Source organism: Haemorhous mexicanus, chromosome 2 (genome assembly GCF_027477595.1).
Source record: "Haemorhous mexicanus isolate bHaeMex1 chromosome 2, bHaeMex1.pri, whole genome shotgun sequence".
Classification (NCBI taxonomy): Eukaryota; Metazoa; Chordata; class Aves; order Passeriformes; family Fringillidae; genus Haemorhous; species Haemorhous mexicanus.
Window position 1 is genome coordinate 19,333,350 of NC_082342.1, and position 15,795 is coordinate 19,349,144.

At 39.7% G+C, this 15,795-nt stretch overlaps 1 protein-coding gene across 1 annotated transcript; it reads left to right on the forward strand.

Moving 5' to 3' along the window:
* Positions 1-2,678: 2,678 nt before the first annotated feature.
* C2H3orf85 (chromosome 2 C3orf85 homolog) lies at positions 2,679-14,676 on the forward strand. Its single transcript, XM_059840342.1, has 4 exons — positions 2,679-2,766; positions 11,630-11,778; positions 11,976-12,061; positions 13,817-14,676. Exons 1-4 carry the CDS (start codon positions 2,718-2,720, stop codon positions 13,914-13,916), a joined length of 384 nt encoding a protein of 127 aa, XP_059696325.1. The 5' UTR covers positions 2,679-2,717; the 3' UTR covers positions 13,917-14,676.
* The last annotated feature ends 1,119 nt before the right edge of the window (positions 14,677-15,795 follow it).

Genomic DNA, 15,795 nt, shown 5'->3' on the forward strand with positions numbered 1-15,795 from the left:
TTAATCTGCTAGTGATTAACAGCTGAAATTTTACATTCAATGAAAAAATTCATGCTTTTCATGGGTTTTTAGTGATATCCAGATTGCCTATATAATGCCCTCAAAGAACTGCTAAGAAGTCATCTGTCTTCTGAAAATTTTTGTATGTGAGCCAGTAGGGTGTTTGCAAACCCCAAACTACGTATACATTAGAGGGCTTCAGGAAAAATACTGGCTATTGTGAGCAGAAGTGAGACTTAGCAACAGCATGACTGGGGTAGGATGTAGGGAGAGAGTGAATGTCAGAGCTGAACACCCCTTGTGGATATGGGAAACAGGACACCAAAGGAAGGAGGAAAGGAAAATCACACTGGAAAGCCACTCTCCTCATAAGAGATCTAAAAATTCTTCAGTCTAAAGATGCTGGGTTTTATAAGCATAACGTCTTTTTATGTGAAATTGCAAAACACACAGCAAGACGGAAGATGTGTCTTAGGGGAAGAACGCAGAGCTGGGCAGCCTACACAAGACAGAGTGTGGGCCAAGAGCAAGGCCTGAAACAAACGAGAAGTAAACCTGGCAGGATAGAGGATGAAACAAAGAAAAACTGGAGGAATGTTCAGGTGTCAGGAATCTCTATGTCCTAGGGGACATGCTACCTGTAATTTAGCTGCTTCCTAGATCTTGTATCAAAGCCTAATCTAGCTGACCACTGTTCTACTTTACAGCAGAGAAAGCCTTATGCTCTGAACTCAGAGCCAAATCCAGGCATTGCAACATCCCCATCATGTTTTGTTACCCGGGGAGGACTTTTCCCATAATAGACTCAAGGCCTCCTTGGTAAAGGATATAGACAAGTCATATTCTCCAGGTTTTATTTGGAAATCATGGGAGAGAGAATGTTTTTAGGTTCTGGGAGCCTGGACTTCGGTTACTCAGAATCAGTTGGGATTTATGGCCTCTAACTGTTTTACTACTTTTTCGACTCCTGTTCCTAAAAAAACTTCCTCATCTTTTCCTCTTGCTTCCTAAGATGAAAGAGGAGGAGTAGGTGACTTGGGCCTTTGTTGCCAGTCCAGCATGTCTCCCTGTGATCTGTTGCCGGCTGATCTTTTCACCTGTGCCATATCCCTAGCAGAGACCACCTCTGTGAGCAGGTTGCACACTAAAGAAGATATAACTGCAATAAATATAAAATGACACACCAACATGTTCTTCCAATCATTATACCAGGAACTGTGAGGAAAAACCTGTGGGAGGAAAGCTGCAATAGAAATGCAGGCTGATTTAAGAGAAAAGTGTGGAAGGGTAGAGGCAATGACCCACAAAGTTTGTGAGATGAAAGGATAACTTGTATGCTTTCCTGGAACTTATTTCTGGGGGATCTACAGTTTTTGAGAGTTCTGTGTCACCTATTAGCAAATATCCCAGTCATTACATCTTTTTTTCTAGTCCACCAAAAGGCTGGCATCTAAAATTTAATATAGTAGCTCAAAGGTGGGGAAACTGATCATAAGTTTGGATAATTAATATTTGTTGTTAATATGGCACCAGAATGCAGAACACCTGCCTCCATATTTAATTTGCTACCAGGGGTGGATGGATTGATTTTCTTTTTTTTTTTTTGGAACAATACTAAAATAATATTAGATTTGTGACATGACGTACAGCAAAGTTAAGGATTACACTGTTAGACCTGCTGTTCAATAGTGTGCCCTCCTACCCAGCTGTGTGCAATAAAAAACTATTAGGCTTTGTAACTACATAACTCAATGTTCTTTTGCTTCCCAGCAAACCTTTACTCCATGCACTCTCTAGACTGGATGGCGTATATGAGGATGAAGTACTACTGCCCATTAGCAGGGAGCCTGGTCCCTGACCTGTAACGTCAGCAGGGTCTGATTGCCTGACATGAAGACCTCGGAGTACACGCCAGCCTGTGCTGATGGACTGCAGACCTAAGCGTGCCAACGCATGACAGAGCTCAGCTTTGCTCTGCTCTCTTATCATTGGTGTAGGTGAGCTTACAAAGATAAACTGCTCTGCAGTACAACTGCCAACAGGTGAGTTGAATATGAAAAGGCAACAGCTAACTGGATGGGTGGGAAAGATAAGACAGCATGAACTCATAGTGTCCCACATTACAGAGTCCTTACAGCAGGAGGCAACAAGACACCCTGGGATTTCTGCCTGGCTCAGGTCAGAAACCAAGTTTCTTCCCTCCTTCCCTGATTAGTGCTTTTTCAGTCAATTTTATTATAGCTTTATCTTCTTAACCTGAGCAGTATACAGCTGAAATATATGGCATACTCTCACTGCTCTCAGAGCAGGTGAACTCAAACACCATTTGTATTCACATCAAACTATAAACTGCTTGTGCCTATCACCAGCATAAGGGGAAAATAGTCATGTGAAAGACTGATTGACTGGGGCTTACCTGTTAAATGCTCATAGAACAAGCCCAATTTGCTATTTTGCACCATAAAACTTATAGAGAAGTAAATCTATCCACACAATAATGAGCCATTATGGCTCATTAGAGGCTCAGCTTGCAAAGTCCAAAGTGTACAAACAGAGGCATATAGGACAAATCTGAACTAAGCACTGTACCCTGCCCTCTGCCTGAACCAACCCCTTACACGTATCTGGTAAATGATTCATAAACCTAAAGATAACAAAGTATAAAACTGTATCACTCTCTTCACTTGACAAATGAAACCATTTCTGAATAATTTTCCATGTCTCTGAAAATGTTTCAAATTTTGGTGTCTGCTCTGCTGTTTACAGGTAAGTGCTTGGCACCCTATCTCATGTCATTCACTTCATGCTTGTTAAATAGCTGGCAAAAACCCCTGTGTTACCACCAGAACAGCACCAAAGGAAGACAATTAACTGGAAATCACTGCAGCAGGGACATACAGGAGAGTGGGTGAGCGCAATTGCATGCCAAATTCTGTGAAATATAGTTTGATTCTGCTCCTTGTGAATACTTTTGAGCCTTTTACTGCTCATAAGGATATATGTAAGGAACAAGGATGCATTTCTGACTGAAAGGCATTCTTACAGGATGATTTCCTGAACTGCTAAAATTGTAAAAAGAGCTCGATGCCGTTTCTACAAAATCTTCTTTAAATATTATTCTTATCTCAACATTTATTGTTTGTAGGAAACAATTTCACATGCATTTATAAGGACCCAAAATAATATATTTCACAAGTGATTTCTGGAATACCTGGCTTGAATTTCTTAAGGAGACTTTGTTTTATAGCACTCAGGCTGTCTGGATGCTGATCCTTCACAGCACTGTGTAACAGAGCATCTACAAACAAGACTCAACCTGTAAAACTTGGACCAGAGGGAAAATGGATGGGGCAGATCTACCACATGCTCTTCCCAAAGCAGCACACACTGGCACAGTCAATGATCAGTGATGCACGTGCTGCAGGATTAATTTGTTTCTCAGAAAATTAGAACAAACCAGGCAGGCAGTAAGTGACAGCTGACTTCCCAAGTGATTGCCTGCATCTTGACACGATGGTTTATCCACGTGCATGCATTAAAAGCATTTCTTAGATTTGAGTGCTCCAATACACATGCAGTAAATACATGATGTGAGTAGCTAAGGCAGAATGAGGGAGACAATAATTAATTGTGCATTATTGAAAAACGTTTTGTAAATTGGGACCACAGTCAGGTACAATCTCTCTTGTGGTGTGAATTCACTTCCATGCTGTATGAAACTGAGTTTTGGCTGCAGTGAGGCTCTTTAGAGACATAAGGAGATGGAAAGGGACTTTGTCTCTTCTGCAAGTTTGAGCCCACCTATAAATCTTTTCCCCTTATTTGTCCTTCCTGATCTTCAGTTGAACTGGTACAATTCCTGAGTACTTGCCTATCTTCTTGAACTTCACCTCCCTTCCACTGGAGGTCATTTACAGCACAAACAGTGTTACCTGAGGCCAAGCTGGGAGCACAGCAGCTTGTGGCCCCTCCTTTTGGAAGACTTTACTTTCATCTCTTTTATGTCTCTTGTCTTGATTTTCCCTCTTTTTCAGGTTTCTATTCTCCAAAATACATGCAGAACTACTTATAACTAGTTTTTAATGAGCTGTTAAAAATTTAATTTATCACAATCAGTTCAGTTTTTCATTAATTGTAAATCCTTTTCAGCAACAGTGAAAGTGGTGGTGAAGTAAAATAGAGACTACAAGACTCTCATGAGAATCTTATTTTTCTTCATGCCCTCAATTCAGCTGCTATAAATCACTCCTCATAGTAAACCACGGTCACAGCACTGGGAATAGGGGCTCTGGACCTTTTGCTTTAGCTTCTGGAGAGTGCAACAGCAAGGGATGAGGTAGGAGTGTGATGTCTTGGCACTGAGATAATTGCTGAAGTCTTTCAGGTGTCTGATGGGGGTGTTTTGCCTCAAATGGATGTAGAAAGGAAATCTCAACAGGACACACTGAGAGGACCAATAGACTGGTGCTTTTTCTAATACTTTTCTACGGTGGAAGTAGCTCTTTCCCTAGGATTATCTAGGATTTTTGCCAAATTGCCTTGCTATTTACCCATGCTTGAAAACTGTCCTAACCCCTGGCATCATCACACATATTGAATATGTTCAATAGCTAATTGTGCATTAAGTGTCTGTAACCTCTCTGCCTTTGCTGATGAAGGAATAAGGCTGATGCTGTAGCTCTAAGGATTGTTAATGACATCTCTTGAACCAGAGAGCTCTTTGTGTCCTGTGATATAAAATTAAGAATTATCAAAGAATAAAATCTATTTTACTTCAAGCTTGAAAAATAAACAGATAAGGCCAAAATTTCAAAGACTGGGTGATATAGAAAGAGTTTAAGCACCTAATCAATGGCTTTAAATCTTGCTGTCAACAGGTATTAGCAAATCTTACTGATTTAATTCTGTTTTATGGCTTGTTATCATCCAAACATTCCAGGATACAAAGCCTATGTACATGTGGGAGGATGGATTGTAGGAGAATAGAGATAGTGCTGAAGGCAATCTCATCTCTGAGGAGTTGCAGCTGTACTAATTACCAAAGAGTAGGAACAGGCCTGCCCTTAATAGGTCACAGCTATGTCCAATAAGGATGGGTGTTATAAAAAAAGTGGGTTAGCTGATAAAGAGGAGAGCTGGAGTTTGTTGGCGGTGTGGAGCAGTAAGGGCAAGGCAGTCATGCAAGGGACTGGAAGGTGTCAACTGGCTGTGCAGAAGGAAGAGTGAAGGAGTCAGTGTTAAGAGGAGCTGCCCATGGGAACTCACAGAGAGAGGGTATAAAAGTTTTGTAGTATGATGGTAACAGTCAGATTGGTGCCAAGAACTGATGCCAACAATTGTTGGCCCATATGGGGATGAGTCCTGACATGTACATACAAGCATTTAAGAAAAAAAAATTTTAAAAAACAATGTGCAGGTGTTAGACATTAATACAATTATACTTTTCAACTGAAAAAAGGTGACATCTGGGCCAGAGTTGGCCTGCAGAATCCACAAGTATGTCTTTGCTGCAGTCTAGCTGGTTTATGCATTGTACTGACAGCCATATCTTGATTTCCATGGAATGCTACATAATCTAGAGAAATGCTTGAGTGAGGAGAGAAGTAGCTGCTGCCATGTTCTTTTCAGCTCTTGCACTGTGATATTCTGAGTCCTCAGACTGAGTTCTGTGGTCTGACTTTGGGAACTTAAATTTAGAAAGTCAGATAGCTGAAATGTGGTGGGGAGGTGGTCCATTCTGGCTCATAGTCTTAGGAAACACACCTGAACTGCAGACTTGATTTACTTTTCAAAGTTCCTACCACGTCAGCACCTGCCACCTCAGCAAGGTTGAAGTTTAGCTCTGTCCAAGTTTAGCCTCTGTCCGAGCTCTGTCCTAAAGAGCTGATAAGACTGGCAGCCTTACCTCCATGAGCTGAGATTTTGACCAGAGTCACCATAGACAATAATAAGAAGAGGTATTAGACCTAAAGGAAAGGACCCAGAGCAATTTCCAATATTTGACATTTAACTTACATTGGTATTAACTTAAGTAATGTGTTTTCAAGTGGTCAGAAACTAGGAAGAAACAATAGTGTGCGCAGAGAGTGCTTGAAGTACTGCTAATTAATTGTCAGGTTTTTTGTAAATATCACAACAAATCAGAGATAAAGCACTTTTCCCTGTGGTAGATGCACACCAGGGATAAATTTTGGTCCTAAGACCAAATTTTGCTCCTTACCACTTATACAATAGAGCTGATCTGGATAAAAACAGGCTTTGGGGTAGAGAGTGGAAGAAGCATATCCTGTACAAAGGCAAGTTTGAAGATTTGTCTTCTTATCAATAAACTCTGCCATTAGATGTGCAAATTGTGGCCTGCCTGCTCTCCCCAGACTATGAAGCACACAATGGCTTATTTCTACTTAACTTTTACAGAAGAAAACGCGTATCAATTAAATAGGTCCATTAGCAGGCAAAGTTGTCAAAACTTAATCACACAATCACCTTTTTGATTGTGTGATGAAGTGGATCACTGCACATTCAGCTGATAGAAATAGAAATAGATGTCTTCCTGGGAAGATTTTGTGGCTGCACCAAGCTGAGTATGTTGCTTTCTGGAAATCTATCCTTGTAAAGAGAAATATGCTTCCATTCAAATGTAGGATGAAAAGATTTTAAAGCACAGTAATTTAAGATGTATCCAGGTTGATTTTGTATTTTGAGTGCAGTTTGCTTGCTATACTGTGATATTTTTTATTATTACTTTGACATTACAAGATATTTTATATGCCTTTTCATAATCAGACTTTTGTCATTGGTTTGGTTTTTTTTAATATACTCAATGCTGGATTAAGTGCACATTTGCTTTTTTGACAAAGATGGCAAGGTTGTGTCATCATCTCTTCTCAATTTTAGTCTTAGATCATAGTAATCCAAAATTAGATGCTCAGAAGGCATGGTAGTAATAATGACTACTAACAATTTTCCCTCTGGACAATGTCTTTAGGTGCACAGGATAGACAAAACTATCTGCTGAAGGCAATAATTACATGAGCTAAGCATCTGCTTGCTAAAACCAGCCAATTTTTTTGTATAATTTGCTTTTCATGTGAGAACACTGAGTGAATCTTCAGGAGATGATGAAAGGAAACACTCTAACTGGTAGCAGCTGATAGAACCTCAGCAATAGTTCACCCTCCACACACGTTCCTCCTATTTTCCCACTGGGACATTTATATCTAAAAGTACTTTTCAAATCACATATTTATCTAAGAGAGGAAAACACTACTGAATAATAAAAAACCCAAAACCCAAAACCTCAAACCAAAAAAAAATTACAACTTGTCTGGTTGCTCTTCAGCTGAGTTAACTGTTTCAGTACAATTTGAAGTTCTTAATTTTATGCAGCTCAGCTTTACGCACTATGAGACATTTTATTAACATCACCCACCTGCTTCTAACTCCCTCTAGTCTCACATCAGATGCTCTGAAATTCCAATCTCCTGGTTAGTATGCTAATCTTCTACAAGACGCACTCCTTCGGGAATACTGTGTGTTTATAAAGCAAATCCTTCCACAATATTTTGTTAAGCTATTCAAAAGGAGGGGGAAAATTACACCCAGTCCAAGAAACTTAAATTGAAGGAAGACATAGTTCATTTGATGAAAACTACACTGCATTCAGAGGGGCTACTCAGATGGAGACAGCTGGTCTGATGGCCCCTGGTCCACATTAGAGCTAAATGAAGACTTTGCCTTCTCTGAGCACAAGCAAATGTGCAGCCATACTGAAAGACCAACAGGGCTAATTCTGGTTATGCTAGAAATTATCTCACTGGAGTTTTTCCAGAGGTGAATGAAGTTTGCCATGTTCAGAGACTTATTGTGATCTTTACAGCAAGACAAAGAGAGAATGAGATAAGCCTGAAGGATTAGGTGATATATAAAGGCACTTATCTGATTTTCTCTTGGTACTTCTGCATTTTTGGAGTGCCCCAGCAGCTGGGGACAAGTTCTGCAGAGACAGCTCCCAGGAAATGAAATAGCAGCTAGAAAAGAATAAGAACTGGGTGTCAGCATTGACAAGAAGAGCCAAGAGCAGTGCTGGCATACCTGCCTCTCCTCAGAGCAGGCAAATGCACTTCAATCAAAGTGAGTACTTAGCCTAGTTAGGGGTGACATTTCTCATTGGATACAGATGCAGCCAGAGCACACTATATATTAAAAATTGATATATAATACCCTGAAGATGCAGGTCTCTGCACCACAGTAGCCAAGATAACACCTCACTGTCTCACCTGTGGAATGAAAAGATCATTTTTGAAGATGCTGGCCACAAAAAAAAAAAAAAAAGTGAAGCTGCTTAATGATCTTCTTTTTTTTTTTTCAGCTTATTTCAAATTTGGAGGGCCAGAGCACATATTGGTGATAAAATGTAATGTTTAACGGCCCTTACTAACTATATGTACATTTAAAGAAAACGGAAGCCTTTTAATGAGTCATTTTCTGATCCCAGTTCAGTTATTTCAGTCCAGAAATGTAATCATGAGCTTACAAAATATTTAATACCAAAAAAAAAAAAAAATCCCCCTATTCACTAAAGAGAAATTAACAGCTCATAGATTTTTCTATTGGAAAATAGTAAATTGCCAGAGGAATGTTGAAATTTGGCAGAAGCTTAGTTTTCTCTTGCGCAGCTCTAGAATACAAGTATAGCAGTTTAATAGACATATGCATGAAACATGTTTTCTTCTTTCCCAGCCTCCCACCAAATGTCTGAACTTTTTTTCATGGAGTTGGTAATATTTTTGAAGATCGTATTCCTTGAAAACTCCCTATCCTAAAACTTCTACCTCCAGTTAATGATTATAGTAACTTGGAATATGAAGAAACTGAAGTAGCAAGGAACTACTGGGACTGTGATTGCTTGCTAAGTAACTTTAGAAAAGTACTATTTGATGTGTATATTAAGAGCAAAGATTACAACCATCCTCACTTTTTTTTTGTTCATTACTGTATAAACTCTTTCTTGTCTTCTTTTTAAAGCATTTTTGGCACTGAAAATAAACAAAGTGAAAAGGAGCAGCAAACACTCTAGCTCACATTTTTTTCTACCTATATGAATTCAGAAAACATTTTCTTCTATTAAAAAAATTAAAAAGCAACGATATTGTAATTATTGCTGGCTTTCCTGATCATCCACAAGTGAACTGGATTCAACTGAAATTGCATATGAAAGCAATATTTGATACTCCCAGATAGATTTTCCTCCGAGAAATTCAGGAATCAGGAGAGCTGTGAGTGAGGTTATAGCTTGCCCTGCTGAGCTCCTACTTGAAGACATATTAGAAAAGGGTTCAAGTTCTTGGCCCCATGTGTTCCAAGTATGTGCAGGTCACTCTCAAGTATCCATTTAAACCCACTTGACTAAATTGGAGCACAGCTGTTTACAGACACTGGCCTCAGCTCAGCTGATGGATCTGAGTTCCATCTTAATCAGTGGTTCATTAAAAATTGTGTGATTTGGACTGACATACGATTTTGGACTCTTTTAGCCCTAAATTAATGTCTCAAAATTAATTTGTCTCAAACACTTGGGACTAAAAGGAAAAGGCTTTTTTTCTGTACCAGGACCTTTTATATGAAGCTAAAGAGGAATTCTGACCTTGTGAAGAATGTTTTTTCAAGATCTGCAAGGACTCCTTCTGCATCTATGGTGACCTCAGAAGCTATATGAAGCAGTGCAATAACAAGATTAGAAGTGCAATATCTTCTGTTCAGAAAGTAATTTCCAAGCATGCAATTTCTATGTTGATATCAATGAGAGTAAATATCATATATAAACCAGGAGGTTCAGAAACCATCGATACATTCATGGGTAGGGTTTTTGTTATTTAAAAAAAAATGTTAGGCTCTCAGCACTCCTGAGACTAATGCAATTACAGTCTTAGAGGATTTTTGTAACAAAATTTTGCATTTGTCATAGTTTGAAAGGAAGTCAGGTTTTTGGGATGTTGTGGTCAAACCAACAGGTGCTCAGATTTGAATATTGGCATCTGGTGTGGCCACTGAGGACATAGTTACGCCTCTGAGAACACAGGGGGTTCAAGGCAGAGAACTCCCAGGGGGAAGTGAAAGAGGTGGGTGAAAGAGGTCAGACCTCCCCTGCCCAGCTGCGGGCTGGGCGGGGGAGGGGAAGCTATGCAGCTGGGTGAGGTAGGCCAAGGCCTTAGACAGAGAAGGGAGGTGAAGGCCCCTGTGAGATGGAAGGGTGGAGGAACCCTGAGAGGCTTTGGGCAGCCCACCCCACCCCCCGAGGGAGAGAGAGAGAGAGAGAGCTCGTGTCTGTGCCTCTGCCACCTTGAAATTTGATAGCACGGCCGGGCAGGGCTGAGCCGAGAAGGGGGGGGGATGTGCTGTGAGCTGTCCTGGGAGTTCTGGACAGGCAGAGCCTGGGACTCTTAACCCTTTTCTTGGATGCTGGAAACCTTACAAATGCTGATTCCTCCTGGAGTTGAATGAGAAGAGAGACAGAGGTGAGATAAGAGGAAATGGGCCACAAGAGAAGCTGAAAAGAATCTTAGGTGGGAGGAGGTGATGGAGAGGCTTTTGGTGGACTTTTCTTGTATAGCCATGGACAGAACCATTTTTTCTTCCTGTGACACAGAGACTGCATTTCGGGGGGGAGGCAATAGCTTAGAGCCGAGAGTGCAGTGATGTGATGTGAAGGAGCGGTGTGAACAGAGATGATGGGTGAGGAGGGTGGTGGTTGGTGCCCCTCCATCTCCAGGGAAGAAGAGGAAGATGATCTCTGTTCTCGAGACCCCTCAGCCCCAGGGGGTGAAATTTCAGGTGGGGGACGGACAGGTGTCCCAAAAGTGAAAGACAGTGCTCTTTTTAGAACTGGGCAAAGCACCCTTTAAAAAGGAAACCCTAGAAGCAGCTCTAGTCCATGCGCAGTGGTGAGAGCACTGGGCATGGAAGGAAGATGTCACGATGGCAAAATGTTCTCCGGGCGGTGCCATGTGTGACATGGAAACACGAGAAGTTTCAACTGTGTTTCCAGGGGAAGCCTATGGTAAAAGAGGGACTCCTCTCTCCTTGATGAACTGAGAATTGATTATCTGAAGAGCAGTGATAGAATGAGAGTATGGTGATCTGAGGGTGAATGTATTGGAAATTTAGTGGGGGGAAGAGGAATGTTTTTGGAAAGTTTTCATCCCAAGTTCTGTGTGTTTTCTTTTATAGTTGTCAGTTAATGAAGTTTTTTTTCCCCTGTTATTCCTAAGCTGGAGCCTGCTTTACTCTATTTCTGATCACATCTCACAGCAGACACCATGGAGGAAGCATTTTCATGAGGGCACTAGCATTGCGCCAAGCTCAAACCCTTACAGCATTAAAAATAAATTAGTTCCTTAATTAAGTTGTAAATTTATTTACTTCAGATTCAACAGCAAAATAATGATTTAGAACATTTGTTTTACTAACTTCAGGCGTAAAAAGAAATATTCTTCTGTGAATCTAAGGTAGGACCACCTTTGATTTTTATTAAATAAACTACAGATTCAAAACCGTGTTCTGTGGATATAAGCGTATTTTTGAAGTGCACATTCTAACATATTTTTATGATATTATAAATATTCACCAGCTTCTGTTTCGAGTGTCCTTGGAGCACCCTTTCTGACAGAAGAATCGGCGAATCAATTCATGCGGCTCAAACGACACGTACCATATTCTCCAAGCTACTGGGACTCAGACAGCAGCCAGAACACGTGGGCATACACTGTGGCTGAACAGGTATCTTCCTTCCTCATGCAGCACCTACTGAGAAAAAGAAAGCGTGGGTCTGGAATTAATATGTAACATAAATCCTTAGGGTCAAGGGAGGAAATTTTTCTGATTTATCAACATGGGCAAGGCTGCTCAGTAGTCACAGAGAATATTTATTTAGTATTAAAGCTCAGAATATTCCTTTCTGTATTGATCTCCCTCAGATTAGTGAATCATGGGCAGCTTTGAGGGAAACAGCACAATACTACATGGACTTGGACCCTTTTGCGTTTGATCCTTCAAGAGCTGTGTTCGATGGGGTTTCTCAACAGAGAATTTCATAGACTTGGAGCCTGTGTGTACATAAGTAAGTAAAACTGACCCCTACAAAACTGCTGACAATTGGTTTATAGTGTCATAACCTGATACAGTGAAAAACCCAATTGTATATTGAAAAATTAAAGAAGATTTGTTTCTGCTGTCCAAGTTTAATGGTTATTTAAATGTGGTCATTTTATTGTGATAGAGTCTTTTTAAAGTATGTTTTGGAAAAGCTCATTAAGGGCTTAAAGAATATATATTCTAACTAAACTGCTTCCTATAGAGTTGATTTAAAAAGCAGACAGAAAGCAATTCCTGAGGAGAAAAAGAAAAGATAAAAAATGCCATCTATTTCAGTGACAAAACTATATTCAGTGTGGACTAAAACCTCAGCAGAACAAAACAGAGAATGAGACATAGCAGTTGGTAAAACCAATATTTATAGATTGGCACAGGAGTACATGAAATGAAATGTTGCAAACTATCTCAGAGAAATTGTTAAGGATTGTACTAAAATTGGACACATTTTTGGAACAAAATTTTTTCAAGTTTAGGGAACAATTACTAAATTATTCCATTGGACAAGCACAGTACCCACATTATTCCTGTGGAACACTTTTCCTGTGAAGTTACTGCAGTCCTTAAAAAAAAACAGGAGCAGGTAGAACTAAACTCTACAGTTTCAGTGCTTAAAATAATTACTAAGACAACAATCTGTCAGTCTAACTGAAACCACTAATAGGAAAATGGGTAAACTTCTAATATACTTTGAATTGCATATGCTTTAAATTTTATTGATGAAAGTGCCTTTCTTTTTGAAAACATGTTTCATTTTGAAATGCAGCTTTTGAAATGACCTTTTATTTTTTATGAGATAGGAATTTGACTTGGCGACTCTCTGAGCTTTTCAGGACTGTTCCACCTGAAAGGTGACACCAGTTTCACTTACTCTGAGCAGAAGCAAAGGAGGAGAGAATCGCTAAAAGCAATAATTTACTTTCCCTTCTGCTGAGGCTTCAGCTGGTGCCCTTGGGCAACAGGAAGGAAGCACCAGGTTATTCATTCACAGTTTCTGGTACTGATATGGGTGGATAGCAGTCACTTCTGCCTTATGACAAATTTACCTGAAGACCCTTTATTCAGTTTTCTGAAAAAAACCCGCTGTCTTTCCCATCAGAAAAATTTCTCCCAGAGAAAAGCCCTTTGTCTAATTACTGGTTGTGCATCCATGTGCTTGATGGCTGTGATTGCAGCAGCTGCCAGGCAGACTTCAGGATGAGTTATGCCTCCAGAAAGATAATCCTAATGATTGTCGTATGACAGGATTAAAGCCACTTACATAAACACATTTGCAGGCACTCCCACTGAAATATGGTTACGATTTCAAAGCAAGGCTAGTTAACTCACAGACTGAAATAAACTTCCCAATTCTAATGTGACAGGAATTGACATCTAGAGTTTTTGAGAAGCCATATAGTAGCAAAGAAGCACCAAGCTAGAAGTTACAAAGACCGTTATAGAAAAGTAGAACAATTCTTTTCAACCTTTTTTTTTTTGACTAGTGATAATTCTGAAATGGAAAGCCTATACAACCTATGCAGGAATCTGGTTCAGGGGCTGTACTTCCAGAAGAAAACATTTGCAAAAGCTCGCAAATCTGAAGACTACAGGTGTTGACAGGATCTTTAAATTAATTCTGTGATTTTTTTTTTTTTCTAAAAGCGATTTATTCTATCTTTTCTAGCAGCAACATCAGATCCTACATGGAGCAACTACAGCAGTCCAGGACTCATCTCCAGCAACAAGCTATTAAATCCTACACATCTTGTATCTGGCGATGTTAGGATATGGCATGTTATGTATTTGCCATTATGTATTTGATAAGATGACTTTATCTCATCCCACTTGGGTCTAAACCCAAAATTAACACACTAATTCTATGCATAAATACTGCATATTTTATATTCAAAAGTAGAAGTGAGATGTAGGTTGTGGTAAATTGAATAAGAAGTTGAAGAAAACCAACCATGAACTTTTAGCAGGTTTGGTTTAAAAATGCCAAGTGTTTTCATGTAAAACATTATTTTGACTAAACAATTGTTTGAAGACATGCATTCCTGCTGTGACTGAAAACCACATTTTTATTTCTCAGTATTTTCCTTAAACATTTTTGAGAGGTGAATAAGAAATGAAAACCCATCACTTTGTATGGATGAGAGAAGTAGAGCACATTTGCTTCAGGTATACCTCTGTAGTTCAAGTGCATTTCCATTTTTTCAAGTACTAGTAGTAGGTGTGGTAGTACACTTTCATTTGTGTCAACGCTTTTCTTTCCTCATTTAATCTCCTGTACTTGGTCTCAAATGCCAAAGTGAACTGAACTCATAGCTATTACTGTGAGTTGTTTTTTCTTACTCCACAGAAATAGGAAATGGTAGAAACATTCACGACTCCTTTTCTATAAAGAAAATGGTGGTGACAAATGTTCTTTATGTTCTTGTGCTTGGAAGTTTCCTGTTTCCTATTAATTAATGTACCTTATTTCAGAACATCTTTGAAGAGAGGATGAGGCTTCTATGTTTCTTTTATATGTTATTAATATAATGCTAGCAATTAAAAGCTTTTTCAAACTTGGTCAAAATTTCTGTATGAATAAAGATGACCTGTTGAGGAAAACAAAATGTATGGTAACCTAATGGCAGGGTAGGCGAAGGAAGGAAACTTTTACTTGCTTTTTGTCCACAAAGAGCAGTTTCTTCATGCTGTGCTTTCAGGATTCTTTGTGAATATGGACTGTACACTAACTGGGACAAATTTGAAGATAATATTGGATCTTCTAGAAAGAAATCTGGCTTTTTGGCAATCTACCATGCTTGTAGGTATGATACTATCCTTAGGCCGTTATTAATTTCCCTGCACAGGACAATGGGCCTGAAATTGCCATTATTCATTAGCTGAAGCTGAAAATTCATTAAACACTTGAAAGAGATAAATGAGGTACAAGTTCAGTGTTTGCCATGTAGGATTTTAGATCTTTAGTCACACTACTTAATTATGAACAGTTCATTCAAAGATAAGGGGTGACAAGTGATGTATAGACTAAAGACCTCACTGGTTAAACACAGTCGTGGCCTGTCCCTGCTGCCTGCCTTCTTGCATTGGTCAATTTTGGATAAGCTAGGGCTCCAGACCCAAAAGATTTCAGTATTTTCCTCAGCAGCAGCACAGACATGATGGAATTACTGAAACTCTTCAATTTATAGCAAAATGCAGGACTGTAAGGATAAATATTGCCTTTTATTTTAAGTGGATATGCATTAAAACTCCAAGGATGCACCTGCTCCAGCTGAGCATCTTGCTGGTCCCAGAGAAGGTGCAACTCTGCAGGCATTGATGCTCACACCACTTGTGAACCTGTTCCTGGAGTACTGCTCTTTTCTGCCCATCTCTCTAATTGATGTAGTTTCTGTCAAGGCAGAGGTTTGTGATCTCTCTGTGCATTAACTGCAGTTTTCATGCCTCCATGTCAAGTTAAACCAAAATGGGGGTAGCTCAGGAGCTGGTTTGCAGATGGACAGTAGACATCCCTGGAGTGGTGATGACGAAGTCCATTAGTGAGGTGGAAGGCAATGTGAAGTGCTATAAGCTACTATCTGCTATCAGCTAGTGAGCTAACTGCCTAACCCTTATGAGCCATTTTAGGGTTGTCAGAGCCATGAAATT

What these genes read in the sequence shown, in the direction of transcription:
- C2H3orf85 (XM_059840342.1), top strand. Translation starts at nt 2,718, where the DNA reads ATGTCTCTGAAAATGTTTCAAATTTTGGTGTCTGCTCTGCTGTTTACA. An exon ending in GTCTGCTCTGCTGTTTACAG is followed by an intron (nt 2,767 to 11,629) that starts GTAAGTGCTTGG and finishes AATATTCACCAG; the next exon opens with CTTCTGTTTCGAGTGTCCTT. An exon ending in TTTGATCCTTCAAGAGCTGT is followed by an intron (nt 12,062 to 13,816) that starts GTTCGATGGGGT and finishes TATCTTTTCTAG; the next exon opens with CAGCAACATCAGATCCTACA.